Source organism: Mastigoproctus giganteus, chromosome 1 (assembly GCF_048544385.1).
Source record: "Mastigoproctus giganteus isolate SK-2022 chromosome 1, ASM4854438v1, whole genome shotgun sequence".
In the NCBI taxonomy this organism is placed as follows: Eukaryota; Metazoa; Arthropoda; class Arachnida; order Uropygi; family Thelyphonidae; genus Mastigoproctus; species Mastigoproctus giganteus.
Genome location: NC_143575.1, coordinates 159,251,277 through 159,272,815, shown reverse-complemented (window position 1 = coordinate 159,272,815; position 21,539 = coordinate 159,251,277). Strand labels below are relative to the sequence as shown.

Below are 21,539 nucleotides of genomic sequence, written 5' to 3'. Positions count from 1 at the left end.
ACATGGTGTCACACAGATATAAGGAATGCAGAATTGTAGTTTGGGGAGTACAATGTGTACAGAAAGGATAGGAAGGGAGGAGGGAGTTATGCTTTTAGTTAAGAAACACATAAAATCTAAGGAAGTGCATTCAGTTTACAGGGTGGACAGTGCAATGTTGAATCAGTTTGGTGTAACATAAGCACTGGGTAAGCAAAATTGAGAGTAGGAGTGTGTTTTAGGCCAGTGACTCTGAGGAATATAATGAACAACTGTACAGAGAAATAGAGTGGGCCAGTAAATCAGATTGTCTTTTAATGGGGGATTTGACGTAGCCCAGTAGTCAGGAGCGAGAGTGCATAGCACGCATTCCTTGAGTGGACTGGGATTCAAGCCCGTGACTACTAAATACGATAAATATATATATTAGCGATTTATTGTAAACTCTATTGACTTGGATGTCGTGCTGGAGTATAAACAGAAATTTATTTTAACTTCCCAGATATTGACTGGAACTTGTGGTTGATCACTCGCACACCAGCAAGGCTTTTGTGGATTTATTGGATGATTGTTTTCTACAGTGGCATGTTTGATAGGCAACCAGAGGGAGTAATACTCTTGCTCTGATTATCAGTAGTGATTCTTCATGCATTAAGAATCTGCAGATAAAGGACCCACTAGGTGGCAGTGATCAGTATGCTGATGTGAGATTTACTCAAAGATGTAACTACCATTAGGGGTAAAAGGAAGGGTTTTTGCTTTCGTAAAGGTGACTACAGGGGTCCGAGAGCGTTTTTAAATTATATACACTGGGGCCAACTGATGATGTTACCAACAGCAAATTCTAAATGGGAAGCATTCAAAGAACTAATATTGGAAGCTACTAGGCTTTTCATACGAACTAAGAAATATTGTTCAAGGTTTAGGGCTAAATTGATGTTAGACGAACTAATGAGACACATGGCGGAGATGAAAAATGCATGGGATACATATAAATTATCAGGTGACACAGAAGCCTATGGGTAGATATAAGGTGGTCTGTAATCAAGTCACAAAGGAGGTTAGGCAGGCAAAAGCAGATTACGAGAAATCTTTCGCTAAGGATGCAAAGAAAAACAGCAAAGAGTTCTTTACTTATGTAAACTCTAGAAGGAAGTTGATGAATCAGATTGGTCCACTTGATGTTGATGGTTCACTTGTTGACGATCTTGCTTAGGTAGCTAACAAACTGAATGATAGAGGCACTCCCTTGCTTATGTAATACTTGACTTTATGTATATTTTTTCTGGCTGGTGCAAACTTAAAAAAAAATCATGGAAACATATTTTGCATCCCATATAAATAAGTGCAGATATCATGGAAATATTGTAATCTGTACCCAATAACACATTTTTTTTTTTTTTTGGTAATTCGTTCCAAGACCTTGGAAGTTGAAATTTTTGCTATATAACTAAGCTATTTATCTCTCTAAAAGGTCATTTTTATAATGGTAATTGCTCTACACTTTCATTGTTATCATATGATTGCATTATAAGAATCAATTTTGAATGCCTTTGTGATATTTTTCTAAAACACATTTCTGGAGGTCACTACCATAAAATAATAAAAACAATTTGCATTTTCCGGTTTATTGGGCTTTTCTGTTAGCACAATCTGTTAGAAATGGGTAGTAACCTCAATCTTATTGCATTTGCAATAATACTGATAACTGGAATTCTGTGGGGTTTTACATTATGGCATTATGGTGAAATGAGTTCCCTTTCACTAAAATCTTCAATTGCATAAAAAACAGAAATAAACTTTCTGAATCTTCTCTTCATTCCTATTTACACAATGGTGAAGAGAAAGGGACCAATGGAAAGTGCAAGTCCTTGCTGTTCTAGGAAAAGAAACAAAATTGATTTAGAAATGAAGATGAAAATGATTAAGTATGAAGCAGGATAAAGTTTGTCATTTGTTGCAAGGGAATTAGGTCTCACTGCTTCAACAGTGAATACTATTTTAAAGGACAGTACACGTATAAAACAACATATCAAAAGGTCAACGCATTTAAGATTAACAGTGATCTGAAAACAGCATTTAGGTGCTATATCGAAGATGGAAAAGCTATTAATAATATGGATGGAAAATCAGATTCAGAAGTAAGTACGGCAAACACCAAGCCAAGTTCGTGGCAAGCAACAGGTGGTTTAATAGGTTCAAGCATTACGCTGGTTTCCAAAACATTAAAGTATGCGGTGAAGTTTCCAGTGGCGATTCTGCAGCTGCAGAGAAATTTTGTGATGTCTTGGAAAAAACCCCTTCTAAATCTACATGGTCCTCAACTTCCGCAGCAGCGTGCTTATCAGCTGGAGAGATAATTCTGGCAATGATGCTCGAAATTTAAAACTTGCTGATGTCTCCTGTCACCTGTCTCCTCTCTCTCTTTTTGTAATTTTATAATTTTGAAATTTTTGTAATTTTGTACACTTTTGTAATTTTTCCTGTGCATGAGGTAAGGAAAGTGACTAAATAATTCTTTTTTTTTGAAGCAAAAACAGAATGTTTTTGCTTCAATCAAATTCAGTGTGCATAGTTGCGAGTGCTGCATAAGCATTTAGGGAAATTCCTACTTACATAAAATTCGACTTACCTAGAGTTCTGTGGAATGCAACCCATATGTAAGTCGGGGAGTGCCTGTATTTTGCATTCTACATTCACACATGAGGTGTTATTCATGGAGGGGAATGCCAGAGATTTATTAAACTCTGGCAGTGACCTAAATGATTTTGTAATAACTGAGAGCAAAGTGGAGAAAAAATTGTTGAAGTTAAATCTAAGGAAAACACCTGGGGTAGTAGTAGTAGTAGTAGCATGTGATGCAAGAAAGCAAGTGTATGAGCTTTTGCAGTATCAGCCAAAAAAAAAAAAAAAAAATCACACCATTCCCTCCAAATGCCTGTCCAGTTCCTCCTTAAATTTATTTAACCTGTCAACTTCCACAACGACAGATTGAAGTTTGTTTCAGCAATTAACCACCCGCTGGCTAAAGGCAAATTTCCGCACATCTATTCTACATCTGTCTTTTCTTAATTTGAATTTATGCCCCCTTAGGTTCGTAATCTGAACAAGTGGAAGGATCCCATCAGAATTCAGCGTGCTCAACCCATTCAAGGCCTTATATACCTCAATCAGATCACCGCACAGGTGCCTAGTCTCCAGCCACTGCAATTTGCAGAACTTAAGCCTCTCTTGGTAAGAGGATCCCTTCATTCCCCTCACCAATCTTGTTGCCCTTCTCTGTACACGCTCAAGTAAATCTACATCCTTTCTAAAATGAGGCCTCCAGACCTGTACGCAGTACTCAAGGTTTAGGACCATTGCCTTATACAGAGGGACAATCATCTCCTTCTCCCTGCTAGCAAAATTCCTATATATCATTGACAAAACCCCATGACCTGCCCTGGCAGCCTGTCTGCATTGCTCAGAAAACTTCATAATGAACTAATGAACTAATGAAACTCGTAACAGAGAAGAAAAATGCATGGGATGCATATAAATTATGCATTTATAAAGGATGGGATCTATCCAGTTATATTAAAGTAAGTGTCAAAGGAAGTAAGCAAATCCTTAGTAATAATTATGAGAGCTTCCTTGGACTCAGGGGAGGACCAAGGAAGGACCCCATGGACTGGAGTTGTACAAATGTGACCCCAATTCACAAAGGAGGACAAAGGGTGATGCAAATAATTACAGTCCTGTTTATTTGTTCTGGGGAAATTAATGGAGGCACTGATTAAAGAAGCACTGCAGGATCATCTAGACAAGACCAGTTATAGCTCGGACACAGCATAATTTTGTTAAGGAAAAGTCTTGCCTGACCAATTTGATTGGATACTATAATGCAGACTGGCTTCACTTCCTTGGATTTTATGTGTTTCTTAACTAATAGCATAACCCCTCCTCCCTTCCTATCCTGTGTATCCTTTCTGTACACATTGTACTCCCCAAATTCCAGTTCTGCTTTCCTTATATCTGTGTGATACCACGTCTCTGATATCCCAACAATATCTGCCTTTGATGTTTTGAGCAATACTTCAAATTCATCAAATTTATTTACAAAACTCCTAGCATTAGTGTACACACAAGTATACATGCACCTGTTCCTATTCCTAGCGTACCCGAACACAACCCATGTGTTTACTTGTACCGCAATGACTCCCAGCAGTCTCTGAAATATCCTGCATCTTGTTTTCCAGGCTGCTGCTCATTCCAGTAGAAGCAGTGCAAGAATCACTTTCACCTCTGCCAGTGATTAATGTTAATCTATTAGTCCTTGAATCCCCCCCCCCCTCAAGCTAGCAGTTTTCCGACCCACCTAACACTGCCTCGATAGCATCAGCAAATATTCTTGCACCCTTTCTATTTAAGTGTATCCCATCCCTGTAGTAGCAGTTTCTCCTGTTAAAAAGTACAGACCAGGCTGAAAAAAATTCTACCCCTTGAGCCTTGCACAATCTTTCCAGGGCCGAATTGATCGACAAGGCAATTGATGGTTCAATAGTTGAGGATCCTGCTCAGGTGGCTAACAAATTAAATGAGTATTTTGCAAATTTCGGCAAATTGCTGCTATGGATAGAGGGATAGTTGAGGTACAGAAGACAGAAAGTGGTAATCAATGGACACTGCTCATCGTGGACTAATGGTATTAGTGGAGTCCCTCAGGGTTCAGTGTTGGGTTCATTATTGTTTTCTGTATTTATAAATGATATTGATGATGGTGTATCAAGCTTAATGTCCAAGTTTGCAGACGATACAAAGGTTGGCAGGGTTGTTAAGGACACTACTTATGCTATGCTGCTGCAACAGGATCTGGAAAGGTTGAGCAGATGGGCTGAGAGGTGGCAAATGAAGTTTAACATTGACAAACATAAAGTACTACATATGGGAAACAACAATCCCTGACAGTGGTAGAGAATGAAAGGGACCTGGGGATGGTGGTGCAGGCAGATATGAAGGTCTCTGAGCAGTGCAGATGGGCTGCAAGCGTAGCTGTGGTGTCTTGTCAATGATATACAGGAATTTTTCTAGCAGGGATAAGGAGGTCATTATTCCCTTGTATAAGGCAGTGGTCCAGCCACACCTTGATTACTGTATACAGATCTGGAACCCTCATTTCAAGAAGGATGTAGAGCTGCTGGAACGAGTACAGAGAAGGGCAACAAGATTAGTGAATGGAACAAAGGGTTGCTCTTATGAAGAAAGGCTTAAGTTTTGCAAATTACAGTGTCTGGAGACTAGGCACTGGCGAGGTGATCTGATAGAGGTGTATAAAGCCTTGAATGGCTTGAGCATGCTCAATGCCGATGGGATTCTTCCTCTTGCTCAGAATAATCACCTGAGAGGGCATAAATTCAGATTGAGGAAAGACAGATGTAGGATAGACGTGCGGAAATTTGCCTTTAGCCAGCGTGTAGTTGGTTGGCGGAACAGACTTCCATCCCTTGTTGTGGAAGTTGATAGCCTAAATAAATTTAAGGCTCAGCTGGACAGGTATTTCGAATGAACCGATGGGTGAAATGGAAGTGGTTTTTTTTTTTTTTTTTTTGGCTGATGCTGCATAAGCTTGCTTTCTTGCATCATATGTCTCTGCTAATGCTAATGCTAATGCTAAAGAAGCACTGCAGGATCATCTAGACAAGACTTCAGTTATAGTTCGGACACAGCATAGGTTTGTTTAGGGGAAGTGTTGTCTCACCAATTTTATTGGATTCTATGATGTGGTCACAAAGGAACTGGATGCAAGAAATAATTTTGATATCATATACTTGGATCTTAGGAAAGCTTTTGATACTGTTGCACATCGAAGACTGACGTCTCCGTAGCCAGGTGGGAAGGAGCAGTGTGTAGCACATGCTTCTTGATTAGACCGTGGTTCGAGCCCGTCACCACCAAATACAGAGGATGCGGAAAGGTCAGTGAATGACCACTGCATATTCTCGGAGCAATATGGCCTTAGTTGCTAATGCTCCTAAAAAACCAAATAACAAACAAACAAACATGGAAGACTACTGTACAAATTGGAGCAGTATAGCCTTAAGGGCAAATTGCTGCAATGGATAAGGGGATGAATGAGTGGGAGAAGACAGATAGTGGTAATCAATGGACACTGCTGTTCGTGGAATAATATTATTAGTGTAGTCTCTCAGGGTTCAGTGTTGGGTCCATTGTCGGGTCCATTGTTGTTTTCTGTATTTATTAATGATATTGATGAAGGTATATCAAGCTTAATGTCTAAGTTTACAGACGGTACAAAAGTTGGCGGGGTTATTAATGAGAGTAATGACAGTATGATACTGCCACAGGATCTAGAAAGGTTGAGATGGCTTGAGAGGTGTCAACTTAAGTTTAACATTGACAAATGTGAAGTACTGCATATGGATAGCAGTAACTCCAGAGTAACATATCCTGTGTGGTACTACACTCAGAGTGGTAGAAAAATAAAAAGGACCTGGGGGTAATTGTGTAGTCAGATATGAAGTTTTCTGAGCAGTGCAGACAGTCTGCTAGAGTAGCTCATGTTGTCTTGTCAATGATATACTGGAATTTTTCTATCAGGGATAAGGAGGTGATCATCCTCTTGTATAAGGCAATGGTCAGGCCACACCTTGAGTACTGTATACAGATCTGGTGGCTTCATTTTAGGAAGGATGTAGAGCTGCTGTAACAAGTACAGAGAAGATGAACAAGATTAGTGAATGGAACAAAGGTTTCTCTTACGAAGAAATGCTTAAGTTTTGTAAATTACAGTATGTAGAGACTAGGCACCTGTGAGGTGATCTGATTGAGGTGTATAAGGTCTTGAATGGTTTGAGCAAGCTCAATGCTATATCAGGCAACAACTCGGCGTTCTTGTGGGCCTATATGAGAGCTTGAAGGACAGGGTGGATGCCCTCGAAGAAACTAAATTGAGGGGCCCATCAAGCTCTCAGCTGCCCACATCAACGCCAGAGCTTGCACTTGGGCATCGCGTGACACAGAGACAACCCCCAAGGCAGAATGCACTGGTCCCGAAGGAACTAGTAGTTGTTGGTGACTCTATTGTCAGGGAAACGGGGAACATGCTTTGTAAAAAAAGATAGGTGGAACAGGACCAGGGTATGTCTGCCAGGGGCAAAGGTTGATGACGTTGTAGAGCGAATATCATCTTTTAAGGGCACAAAAGGTGATATAGTTGTACACGTTGGCACTAATAATATTAAGAGTAGGAGACCGGCAGAATTATTTAACAAGTACAGGTCACTGTTGAACAAAAGCCGAGAATTAGGGTTGAAATTGAAAGTGTCTGCAATTCTGCCCAGACACGATAGGAGGGAGTATATGATGAGAGCCTTGTCGATCAATTCGGCCCTGGAAAGATTGTGCAAGGCTCAAGGGGTAGAATTTTTTTCAGCCTGGACTGTACTTGTTAACAGGAGAGATTGCTTCTACAGGGATGGGATACACTTAAATAGAAAGGGTGCAAGAATATTTGCTGATGCTATCGAGGCAGTGTTAGGTGGGTCGGAAAACTGCTAGCTTGGGGGGAGACAAAGACCAATAGATTGACAGTAGCCACTGGCAGAGGTGAAAGAGATTCTTGCACTGCTTCTATTAGAATGAGCAGAAGCCTGAAAAACAAGATGCATGGTATTTCAGAGACTGCTGGGAGCCATTGCGGTACAAGTAAACACATGGGTTGTGTTAGGGTAGCTAAGAATAGAAACAGGTGCAGGTATACTTGCGTGTACACCAATGCTAGGAGTTTAGTAAATAAATTTGATGAATTTGAGGTATTGCTCAAAACATCAAAGGCAGATATTGTTGGGATATCAGAGACGTAGTGTCACACAGATATAAGGGATGCAGAACTGCAATTTGGGGAGTACAACGTCTACAGAAAGGATAGACAGGATAGGAAGGGGGGAAGGGTTATGCTATTAGTTAAGAAACACATAAAAACCTAGGAAGTGAAGCCAGTCGACATCGCTGGACAGTGCAGTGTTGAGTCAGTTTGGTGTGACATAAGCATTGGGAGATCAAAATTGAGAGTAGGAGTGTGCTATAGGCCTAATGACTCTGATGAGTATAATAAGGAACTGTACAGGGAAATAGAGTGGGCCAGTAAATCAGAGTGTCTTATAATGGGAGATTTTAATTTCCCAGATATTGACTGGAATTTGGGGGCTGGTTACTCACACACTAGCAGGGCTTTTGTGGATTTGTTGGATGATTGTTTTCTACATCAGCATGTTCGGGAGGCAACTAGAGGGAGGAATACTCTTGATTTGATTATCAGCAGTGATTCTTCATGCATTAGGAATCTGCAGATAAATGAACCACTAGGTGGCAGTGATCACAGTGTGCTGAAGTGGGATTTACTCAAAGAGGTAACTACCATTAGAGGTAAAGGGAAGGGTTATTGCTTCCGTAAAGGCGACTACGATGGACTGAGACAGTATTTAAATTCTATACAGTGGGACCAACTGATGATGTTACCAACAGCAAATTCAAAATGGGAAGCATTCAAAGAACTTATCTTGGAAGCTACTAGGCTTTACATACCAACTAAGAAATATTGTTCAAGGTTTAGGCCAAAATGGATGTCAGATGAACTAATGAGGCATATGGCAGAGAAGAAAAATGCATGGGATACTTACAAATTAACACATGACACAGAAGCCTATGATAGATACAAGTTGATATGCAACCAAGTTACAAAGGAGGTTAGGCAGGCGAAGGCAGATTACGAGAAATCCTTGGCAAGGGATGCAAAGAAAAACAGCAAAGAGTTCTTTACTTATGTTAACTCTAGAAGGAAGGGGATGAATCAGATTGGTCCACTTGATATTGATGGGACAACTGTTGATGATCCTGCTCAGGTGGCTAACAAACTAAATGAATATTTTGCATCGACATTCACACATGAGGAGTTATTCAGCAAGGGGAATGCCAGAGGTGTATTCAACTCTAGCAGTAAGCTACAGAATCTTGAAATAACTGGGAGTAAAGTGGAGGAGAAACTGTTGAAGATAAACACAAGAAAGGCACCCGGGGTGGATGGGATCTATCCAGTTATATTAAAGGAAGCAGCAAAGGAAGTAAGCAAACCCTTAGCCATAATTATGAGAGCTTCCTTGGACTCAGGGGAGGTACCCATAAACTGGAAATGTGCAAATGTGACCCCAATTCACAAAGGAGGATCAAAGGCTGACACAAGTAATTATAGACCTGTGAGCTTAACTTCTGTTCCAGGAAAATTAATGGAGGCACTGGTTAAAGAAGCACTGCAAGATCATTTAGACAAGACTTCAGTTATAGCTCAGACACAGCATGGTTTTGTTAAGGGGAAGTCTTGCCTGACCAACTTGATTGGATACTATGATGCAGTCACAAAAGAACTGGATGCAGGGAATAACTTTGATATTATATACTTGGATCTTAGAAAGGCTTTTGATACTGTTGCACATGGAAGACTGCTACACAAATTGGAGCAGTGTGACATTGGAGGCAAATTGCTGCTATGGATAAAGGGGTGGTTGAGGGGGAGAAGACAGAGAGTGGTCAATGGACACTGCTCATCGTGGACTAATGTTATTAGTGGAGTCCCTCAGGGCTCAGTGTTGGGTCCATTATTGTTTTCTGTATTTATAAATGATATTAATGATGGTATATCAAGCTTAATGTCCAAGTTTGCAGATGATACAAAGGTTGGCAGGGTTGTCAAGGACACTACTGACACTATGCTGCTGCAACAGGATCTGGAAAGGTTGAGCAGATGGGCTGAGAGGTGGCAAATGAAGTTTAACATTGACAAATGTAAAGTACTACACATGGGAAACAGCAACCCCAGAGCAACGTATCAACTCTGTGGTACTGCATTGACAGTGGTAGAGAATGAAAGGGACTTGGGGGTGGTTGTTCAGGCAGATATGAAGTTCTCTGAGCAGTGCAGACGGGCTGCAAGAGTAGCTCATGGAGTATTGTCAATGATATACAGGAATTTTTCCAGCAGGGATAAGGAGGTGATTATTCCATTGTATAAGGCAATGGTCAGGCCACACCTAGAGTACTGTATACAGGTCTGGAGGCCTCATTTCAAGAAGGATGTAGAGCTGCTGGAACGAGTACAGAGAAGGGCAACAAGACTAGTGAATGGAACAAAGGGGTGCTCTTACGAAAAAAGGCTTAAGTTTTGCAAATTACAGTGTCTGGAGACTAGGCACCAGCGAGGTGATCTGATAGAGGTGTATAAAGCCTTGAATGGTTTAAGCATGCTCAATGCTGATGGGATTCTTCCTCTAGCTCAGAAAAATCACCTGAGAGGGCATAAATTCAAATTGAGGAAAGACAGATGTAGGATAGACGTGCGGAAATTTGCCTTTAGCCAGCGGGTGGTTGGTTGGTGGAACAGACTCCCATCCCTTGTGGCAGAGGTTGATAGCCTAAATAAGTTTAAGGCTCAGCTGGACAGGTATTTTGAACGAACAGAGGGGTGAAGTGGAAGTGGTTTTTTTTTTATTTTTTAGCTGATGCTGTATAAGCTTGCTTTCTTGCACCATACGTCTATACTAATGCTGAGGCTAATTGTTTTGCTGTTTTCTCCTCTCTTTTTTAGAGGCTCTGTTAAGATTTTTATTCCTAAATTAAAACAGCCTGTTAAGCAGTGTCTCATATTTTTAAATAAAGTTTAACCTTTTGATGATGACATTTGTAAAATGTATTACAATGCTAGGATAACTCTTTGTGATATGCAAAGTTCATTCTGTTATGAGGGATAAGATCATTGTAGTAACAATGCAATTTGGAATTGTGTGCTGGCAGCAGAACACTTAGAAGGATATTGTTACTCCACCTAACTTCATATAATGAACTGTACAGATATTTCATTTTTTTTTTTTAATAGATTCTTGTGAAAAAAAAAAAAGATAATGTACACTTTTATGTGTATACATTACAAGTGAACTCTTTTTAAATATTGTTTTTATGACCTGATTATATTCAGTGTATTAAAGGAATTTTAGAAAAAAAATCAACTTTATGTTTTCATTTTCCAGAATTTCCACTTCCCTGCAGTCTGCATTTTTTTTTGTCAGTCTGCAGAAAATTGCAAATGTAGGGTTTTATTGTACTGTACTTAGTAATTTCCTAAAGGTGACTGTATAATTACTGTGGCTGTATAATTTCCTAAAGGTGACTGTTGGCATATTTTGATATTATAATTATGTAATATACATTAATGAATAAATATATCAATAATTTAATAAGGATGAATTACTTTTAAAATTTTTAGGCCTTCTTCCAATGGAAAAAATTAATGTTCGGGAGCATAGTAAGTATTTCTTATCAAGCATATCAATATATATTTTTTGCTTTCGGCGAATATGTGTTTTCTGTTTTATTCTAAGCTAGTCTGATTACTGAATATACTCCAATTCCAAATGATTCAATGCCTATTCTGTTCTTCCAGAGGAAGCAACCAACCCTCTTCTAGATTTATTGCATTTTATTATTCCTAACAGTAATCAAATCCTCCCTAATTTAGTATATATTATTACTGATATGATGGTGTTTAATTATATTTATTATAGTAGTAGTAGTAGTAGTGGCACTTGATGCAAGAAAGCAAGTGTAGGAGCTTATGCAGCATCAGCCAAAAAAAAAAAAAAAAAAAAAAAAATCACACCATACCCTCCAATTGCCTGTCCAGTTCCTCCTTAAATTTATTTAACCTATCAACTTCCACAACGACAGATGGAAGTTTGTTCCAGCAATTAACCACCCGCTGGCTAAAGGCAAATTTCCGCACATCTATTCTACATCTATCCTTTCTTAATTTGAACTTATGTCCCCGTAGGTTCTTATTCTGAACAAGTGGGAGGATCCCATCAGAATTCAGCGTGCTCAACCCATTCAAGGCCTTATAGACCTCAATCAGATCACCGCGCAGGTGCCTAGTCTCCAGCCACTGCAATTTGCAGAACTTAAGCCTCTCTTGGTAAGAGGATCCCTTCATTCCCCTCACCAATCGTGTTGCTCTTCTCTGTACACGCTCAAGCAAATCTACATCCTTCCTAAAATGAGGCCTCCAGACCTGTACGCAGTACTCAAGGCGTGGCCTGACCATTGCCTTATACAGAGGGACAATCACCTCCTTTTCCCTGCTAGCAAAATTCCTATATATCATTGACAAAACCCCATGACCTGCCCTAGCAGCCTGTCTACATTGCTCAGAAAACTTCATATCTGACTGCACAATTACTCACAGGTCTTTTTCATTTTCTACCACCTTAAGTGTAGTACCACACAGTTGGTACGTTTCTCTGGGGTTACGTCTACCCATATGCAGTACTTTGCATTTGTCAAGGTTAAACTTCAGTTGCCACTTCTTAGCCCATCTGCCCAAATTATCTAGATCCTGTTGCAGTAGCACACTGCCATTACTGTCATTAACAACCCTGCCAACCTTCGTGTCATCTGCAAACTTCGACATTAAGCCTGATATACCTTCATCAATATCATTGATAAATATACAAAACAACAGTGGACCCAACACCGAACCCTGTGGGACTCCACTAATAACATTAGTCCACGAAGAGCAGCACCCATTGATTACCACCCTCTGTCTTCTCCCACTTAACCATCCTTTTATCCATTGTAGCAACTTACCGTTAATACCATTCTGCTCCAATTTGTACAGTAGTCTTCCATGCGCAACAGTGTCAAAAGCTTTCCTGAAATCCAAGTATATGATATCAAAATTATTTTTTGCATCCAGTTCCTTTGTGACCACATCATAATAACCAATCAAATTTGTCAGACAAGACTTTCCCTTAACAAACCCATGCTGTGTCTGAATTATTGCTGCAGTCTTGTCTAGATGATCCTGCAATGCATCTTTAACCAGTGACTCCATTATTTTACCCGGAACAGAAGTTAAACTAACTGGTCTGTAATTATTCGTGTCACCCTTCGAACCTCCTTTGTGAATTGGGGATACATTTGCACATCTCCAGTCCGTGGGAACCTCCCCTGAATCCAAGGATGCTCTCATAATTATGGCTAAGGGTTTGCTTAGTTGCTTTGCCGCCTCCTTTAATATAACTGGATAGATCCCATCCGCCCCAGGTGCCTTTCTTATGTTTAACTTCAACAATTTCTCCTCCACTTTGCTCTCAGTTATTACAAAATCATTAAGCACACTGCTACAATTTGATAACCTTCTTCCATTTTCAAACTGTAATGATTCCTCACGTGTGAATGTAGATGCAAAATACTCATTCAGTTTGTTTGCTATCTGAGCAGGATCATCAACAGTCGAACCATCGATGTCAAGTGGACCAATCATATTCAGCCCCTTCCTTTTAGAGTTTATATAAGTAAAGAAATCCTTGCTGTTTTTCTTAGCATCTTTTGCCAAAGATTTCTCGTAATCCGCCTTTGCCTGCCGAACCTCCTTTGTGACCTGATTACAGACTAGCTTATATCTGCTACAGGCTTCTGCGTCGCCTGATAATTTATATGCATCCCATGCATTTTTCTTCTCTGTCACGAGTCTCATTAGTTCATTTGATAACCATTTAGGCCTAAACCTTGAACAATATTTCTTCATCGGTATGAAAAGTCTAGTAGCTTCCACGATTAATTCCTTGAATGCTTCCCACTTAGAATTTACTGTTTGTAACATCGTCAGTCGATCCCACTGTACAGAATTTAAAAACTGTCTGAGACCACTGTACTCCCCTTTACGGAAGCAAAAACCCTTTCCTTTACCCCTGACGGTAGTTACCTCTTTGAGTAAATCCCACTTCAGCACACTGTGATCACTGCCACCTAGTGGTTCCTTTATCTGCAAATTCTTAATACACGAATGATCACTGCTGATAACCAGATCAAGAGTATTACTTTCTCTGGTTGCCTCTCGAACATGCTGCTGCAGAAAACAATCATCCAATAAATCCACAAAAGTCTGACTAGTGTGTGAGTGACCAACCCACAAGTTCCAGTCAATATCTGGGAAGTTAAAATCCCCCATTATAAGACATTCTGATTTACTGGCCCACTCTATTTCTCTGTACAATTGTTCATTGTACTCATTCGCGTCATTAGGCCTATAACACACTCCTACTCTTATTTTTGCTTTTGCAGTGCTTATGTCACACCAAACTGACTCAACAGTGCACTGTCCATCTATATCAACTGGATGCACTTCTTTTGATTTTATGTTTTTCTTAATTAACAGCATAACACCTCCTCCCTTTCTGTCCTGTCTATCCTTTCTGTACACATTGTACTCCCCAAATTCCAGTTCTGCATTCCTTATATCTTTGTGACACCACGTCTCTGCTATCCCAACAATATCCGCCTTTGATGTCTTGACCAACACTTCAAATTCATCAAATTTATTTACTATACTTCTAGCATTGGTATACATGCAAGCATACATGCTCCTATGCCTATTCCTTGTTACCCTAACACATCCCATATACCCAACTATTCCAGGATGACGGCCATCCGTCCCTGAAACCCCCAACACCCCTCGCTCCAGGTCGCTTCTTATTCTAATAGAAGTTGTGCAAGAATCACCTTCACCTCTGCCTGCGGTTACTGTTAAACTATTAGTCTTTGTATCCCCCCAAGCTAGCAGTTTTCCGACCCACCTAACACTGCCTCGATAGCATCAGCAAATATTCTTGCACTCTTTCTATTTAAGTGTATCCCATCCCTGTAGAAGCAATCTCTCCTGTTAACAAGTACAGTCCAGGCTGAAAAAAATTCTACCCCTTGAGCCTTGCACAATCTTTCCAGGGCCGAATTGATCGACAAGGCTCTCATCATATACTCCCTCCTATCGTGTCTGGGCAGAATTGCAGACACTTTCAAATTCAACCCTAATTCTCGGCTTTTTTTCAACAGTGACCTGTACTTGTTGAGTAATTCTGCCGTTCTCCTACTCTTAATATCATTAGTGCCAACGTGTACAACTATATCACCTTTTGTGCCCTTGAAAGATGATATCCGCTCTACAACGTCAATTTAGGAAGTATTTATACTTCCTAAATTCTTTATCTCCACAGAGTTACCTCATTTGCAGTTCTTATGTGATAATATACCTCAGCTTATTTCATTTAGCTTCACTTCACACATGAATTACTACTGTACAATTTTTATTTATTTACTGTGGGATAATAAACTGTGCAGCAATATTTCTGTATCCCTTCAAAAGAACAATATTTGTTTGATCATCATAGCGTGAATCATTACAAGTCACTCAAAAATGGAAGCGATAATTGGAAATTGATGGTTCGGGGAGGGGATTCATTAGTCTTCCCCAAACCATATTCATGTTTTAATTAGCATTAGCATTAGCATTAGTAGAGGCATTTGATGCAAGAAAGCAAGCTTATGCAGCATCAGCCAAAAAAAAAAAAAAAAAAAAAAAAAACCCACTTCCACTTCACCCCTCTGTTCGTTCAAAATACCTGTCCAGCTGAGCCTTAAACTTATTTAGGCTATCAACCTCCACCACAAGGGATGGAAGTCTGTTCCACCAACCAACCACCCGCTGGCTAAAGGCAAATTTCCGCACATCTATCCTACATCTGTCTTTCCTCAATTTGAATTTATGCCCTCTCAGGTGATTTTTCTGAGCTAGAGGAAGAATCCCATCAGCATTGAGCATGCTTAAACCATTCAAGGCTTTATACACCTCTATCAGATCACCTCGCTGGTGCCTAGTCTCCAGACACTGTAATTTGCAAAACTTAAGCCTTTCTTCGTAAGAGCACCCCTTTGTTCCATTCACTAATCTTGTTGCCCTTCTCTGTACTCGTTCCAGCAGCTCTACATCCTTCTTGAAATGAGGTCTCCAGACCTGTATACAGTACTCTAGGTGTGGCCTGACCATCGCCTTATACAATGGAATAATCACATCCTTATCCCTGCTGGAAAAATTCCTGTATATCATTGACAATACTCCATGAGCTACTCTTGCAGCCCGTCTGCACTGCTCAGAGAACTTCATATCTGTCTGCACAACCACCCCCAAGTCCCTTTCATTCTCTACCACTGTCAGTGTAGTACCACAGAGTTGATACTTGTTGGGGTTGCTGTTTCCCATGTGTAGTACTTTACATTTATCAATGTTAAACTTCATTTGCCACCTCTCAGCCCATCTGCTCAACCTTTCCAGATCCTGTTGCAGCAGCATAGTGTCAGTAGTGTCCTTGACAACCCTGCCAACCTTTGTATCGTCTGCAAACTTGGACATTAAGCCCGATATACCATCATCAATATCATTTATAAATACAGAAAACAATAATGGACCCAACACTGAGCCCTGAGGGACTCCACTAATAACATCAGTCCACGATGAGCACTGTCCATTGATTACCACTCTCTGTCTTCTCCCCCTCAACCACCCCTTTATCCATAGCAGCAATTTGCCTCCAATGTCACACTGCTGCAATTTGTGTAGCAGTCTTCCATGTGCAACAGTATCAAAAGCCTTTCTAAGATCCAAGTATATAATATCAAAGTTATTCCCTGCATCCAGTTCTTTTGTGACTGCATCATAGTATCCAATCAAGTTGGTCAGGCAAGACTTCCCCTTAACAAAACCATGCTGTGTCTGAGCTATAACTGAAGTCTTGTCTAAATGATCCTGCAGTGCTTCTTTAACCAGTGCCTCCATTAATTTTCCTGGAACAGAAGTTAAGCTCACAGGTCTATAATTACTTGTGTCAGCCTTTGATCCTCCTTTGTGAATTGGGGTCACATTTGCACATTTCCAGTCTATGGGTACCTCCCCTGAGTCCAAGGAAGCTCTCATAATTATGGCTAAGGGTTTGCTTACTTCCTTTGCTTCCTCCTTTAATATAACTGGATAGATCCCATCCACCCCGGGTGCCTTTCTTGTGTTTATCTTCAACAGTTTCTCCTCCACTTTACTCCCAGTTATTTCAAGATTCGGTAGCTTACTACTAGAGTTGAATACACCTCTGGCATTCCCCTCGCTGAATAACTCCTCATGTGTGAATGTCGATGCAAAATATTCATTTAGTTTGTTAGCTACCTGAGCAGGATCATCAACACTTGACCCATCAATATCAAGTGGACCAATCTGATTCATCCCCTTCCTTCTAGAGTTTACATAAGTAAAGAACTCTTTGCTGTTTTTCTTTGCATCCCTTGCCAAGGATTTCTCGTAATCTGCCTTCGCCTGCTTAACCTCCTTTGTAACTTGGTTGCATATCAACTTGTTTCTATCATAGGCTTCTGTGTCATGTGTTAATTTGTATGTATCCCATGCATTTTTCTTCTCTGCCATATGCCTCATTAGTTCATCTGACATCCATTTTGGCCTAAACCTTGAACAATATTTCTTAGTTGGTATGTAAAGCCTAGTAGCTTCCAAGATAAGTTCTTTGAATGCTTCCCATTTTGAATTTGCTGTTGGTAACATCATCAGTTGGTCCTACTGTATAGAATTTAAATACTGTCTCAGTCCATCGTAGTCGCCTTTACGGAAGCAATAACCCTTCCCTTTACCCCTAATGGTAGTTACCTCTTTGAGTAAATCCCACTTCAGCACACTGTGATCACTGCCACCTAGTGGTTCATTTATCTGCAGATTCTTAATGCATGAAGAATCACTGCTGATAATCAAATCAAGAGTATTACTCCCTCTTGTTGCCTCCCGAACATGCTGATGTAGAAACCAATCATCCAATAAATCCACAAAAGTCCTGCTAGTGTGTGAGTAACCAGCCCCCAAATTCCAGTCAATATCTGGGAAATTAAAATCTCCCATTATAAGACACTCTGATTTACTGGCCCACTCTATTTCCCTGTACAGTTCCTTATTATACTCATCAGAGTCATTAGGCCTATAGCACACTCCTACTCTCAGTTTTGATCTCCCAATGTTTATGTTACACCAAACTGACTCCACACCACTGCACTGTCCAGCGATGTCGACTGGCTTCACTTCCTTGGTTTTTATGTGTTTCTTAACTAATAACATAACCCCTCCTCCCTTCCTATCCTGTCTATCCTTTCTGTAGACGTTGTACTCCCCAAATTGCAGTTCTGCATCCCTTATATCTGTGTCACACCACATCTCTGATATCCCAACAATATCTGCCTTCGATGTTTTGAGCAATACCTCAAATTCATCAAATTTATTCACTAAACTCCTAGCATTGGTGTACACGCAAGTATACCTGCACCTGTTTCTATTCTTAGCTACCCTAACACAACCCATGTGTTTACTTGTACCGCAATGGCTCCCAGCAGTCTCTGAAATACCATGCATCTTGTTTTTCAGGCTTCTGCTCATTCTAATAGAAGCAGTGCAAGAATCTCTTTCACCTCTGCCAGTGGCTACTGTCAATCTATTGGTCTTTGTCTCCCCCCAAGCTAGCAGTTTTCCGACCCACCTAACACTGCCTCGATAGCATCAGCAAATATTCTTGCACCCTTTCTATTTAAGTGTATCCCATCCCTGTAGAAGCAATCTCTCCTGTTAACAAGTACAGTCCAGGCTGAAAAAAATTCTACCCCTTGAGCCTTGCACAATCTTTCCAGGGCCAAATTGATCGACAAGGCTCTCATCATATACTCCCTCCTATCGTGTCTGGGCAGAATTACAGACACTTTCAAATTCAACCCTAATTCTCGGCTTTTGTTCAACAGTGACCTGTACTTGTTAAGTAATTCTGCCGGTCTCCTACTCTTAATATTATTAGTGCCAACGTGTACAATTATATCACCTTTTGTGCCCTTAAAAGATGATATTCGCTCTACAACGTCATCAACCTTTGCCCCTGGCAGACATACCCTGGTCCTGTTCCACCTATCTTTTTTACAAAGCATGTTCCCCGTTTCCCTGACAATAGAGTCACCAACAACTACTAGTTCCTTCGGGACCAGCGCATTCTGCCTTAGGGGTTGTCTCTGTGTCACGCGATGCCCAAGTGCAAGCTCTGGCGTTGATGTGGGCAGCTGAGAGCTTGATGGGCCCCTCAATTTAGTTTCTTCGAGGGCATCCACCCTGTCCTTCAAGCTCTCATATAGGCCCACAAGAACGCCGAGTTGTTGCCTGATATCGATACACTCCTTGCATCGCGCACACACAAAGACATCCCCCTTGGCAGTATCATGTCCCGTACCCGATTGCTCTGCAAACATCAAGCAAACAGTGCATTTTATAAGGCTGTGAGTCGGACAACTGCCCCCCCTCAGTTCTGCTCTGAGCCACAGCACTTCCATTAGCTTGAGCCTTTTGCTTTGCTGCTCTGGTCTGAGTCATGATTCTATTAATTTATTAATTAATTATGTTATGTTATTAATTATATTACGTTTGTAATCTAAGTCGTTATATGTATTTATTTAAACGTACAATTTAACTGCTAACGAAGTTCAACTAACGCTATCTAGTACGGTATATAACCTATGGTATATCTAGTACGGTATCACAATGGCGGGAAAGTTACTAACGGTAACGGTAGTTACGAAAACGTTTAAACCCTTACCGATACTTTTACAAGGCCGAGTAAAGAATAAATACACCAAATTAATCAAAGAATCACAAAATAATGTTATACTACTAAATTTAAATCAAAAGTTTTAGAAAAACAATAATTTCAAATCAATAAATAAGAAAAATTCACTTAGCGGCTTTGAACACGACCGTCACTAGTAGCCTCGTCAGCAGACTCTCTAATTCAACAAGGACAAGGGGGCTTAACTCTGTCTTATCAGTTGAGCTAATATATTGGTCTTTTAGCCTGTGTAAGCATTGGGAAAACAAAAATGAGAGTATAAGTAAGTGTATTAAAGACCTAATGAGTATATTTAACAGCTATACAGAGAAATAGAGTAGGCTAGTAAATCAGAATGACTTATAACTGGGATTGACCAACCCACAATTTTCAGATATTGAATGGAAATTGTGGGTTCATCACTCACATAGTAGCAATACTTTTGTGGATTTATTGGATGACTGTTTTTCTACAGATGCACATTGGAGAGGCAACAAGAATAAGCAGTACTCTTGATCTGATTACCAATAGCAATCCTTCATGCAATTAATAATCTGCAGATAAAAGAACCACTAGGTGGCAGTGCTCACAGTTTATTGATGTAGGATTTACTTAAAGACGTAACTAAAATCAAGGATAAAGAAAAGGGCTTTTGCTTCTGTAAGGGTGACTAAATGGATGTCACATGAACTAATGAGACTCATGGCAGAGAAGAAAAATGCATGGGATGCATATAAATTATCAGGCGACAAAGACGCCTATGGTAGATATAAGCTAGTCTGTAATAAAGTCACAAAGGAGATTAGGCAATTGAATCCAGATTATGAGAAATCTTTGGCAAAGGATGCTAAGAAAAACAGCAAGGACTTCTTTAGTTATATAAACTTTAGAAGGAAGGGGATGGATGAGATTCAACTCATATGAATCAGATGAATCATCAACAGTCAGTGGTTCGACTGTTCATGATCCTGCTCAGTTAGCGGACAAATTGAATGAGTATTTTGCATCTGCATTCACAAATGAAGAGTTTTTAAGGGAGGAGAATGCCAGAAGTTTATCAAACTGTAACAGGGTGCTTAATGATTTTATAATAACTGAGAGCAAAGTGGAGGAGAAATTGTTGAAGTTAAACATAAGAATGGCACCTGGGGTAGATGGGATCTATCCAGTTATATTAAAGGAGGTGGCAAAGGAAGTAAGCAAACCCTTAGCCATAATTATAAGAGTTTCCTTGGACTCAGGGGAGGTCCCCATGGACTGGAGATGTGCTCATCTCCAGTCCATGGGGATGAGCACATTGATAAAATGCTAATATTTTTTTCTAAACATATGTAAAAAAAAAGTCATTGTTCTGGGTTTCACAGGAGTCCCGCATGATTTAAATATATTTTAAAATCAATTCTTTAACTTTAAAGAAAAAAACTTTTTTCTTTTCATCTATCTCTTTTTTTTTTTTTTTCGTTATTCTTTTTTTCTTTTTTCGTTTAATTTTAATTTTTCTGCTCATGGCTGTGCTCAGGTTGCTGACAAAACCCCAGGGGTTCACATTTGATGAGTATGGGCTTGGCACACCCAAGGTCCTGAGCTGGATATCATCATACTTCTCTTTCTTGGTGATTCCCTTCTACCTCTCTCTCTCTCTCTCTCTCTCTCTCTCTCTCTCTCTCTCTCTCTCTCTCTCTCTCTCTCTCCCTCTCTCTCTCTCTCAGGGTAACTTGGAAATTTTTTTTAGCTGGTGCAGCATAAGCCTCAGGCTTCCTTGCACTATATGGATAGTAATAATAATAATAATAATAATAATAATAATTTGTATAGGTATTTTTGCATCTACATTCACACATGAGGAATTCTTTAGGGATGCCAGAAGTTTATCAAACTCTAACGGGGAGCTAAATGATTTGTGATAGGTGAAAGGAAAGTGGAAGAGAAACTGTTGAGGAAAAACAAAAAAGTGCTGGAGGTGGATGGAATCTGTCTAATAAGGGAGGCAGCAAAGGA

The 21,539-nt window shown here is 40.1% G+C and overlaps 1 protein-coding gene across 2 annotated transcripts in view; it reads left to right on the top strand.

Annotated features, from left to right (window-relative positions):
• Positions 1-21,539, top strand: part of LOC150091211 (hemocytin-like) — a 1,750,539-nt gene that overhangs the window by 55,681 nt on the left and 1,673,319 nt on the right. Inside the window, exon 3 of one of the 2 annotated variants that reach the window (XM_090374750.1) lies at positions 11,291-11,329. The exons of the other annotated variant lie outside the window; for it this stretch is intronic. Coding sequence (XP_090230876.1) covers positions 11,291-11,329 — 39 coding nt within the window. The remainder of the gene's footprint in view (positions 1-11,290; positions 11,330-21,539) is intronic. 2 annotated transcript variants of the gene reach the window in all.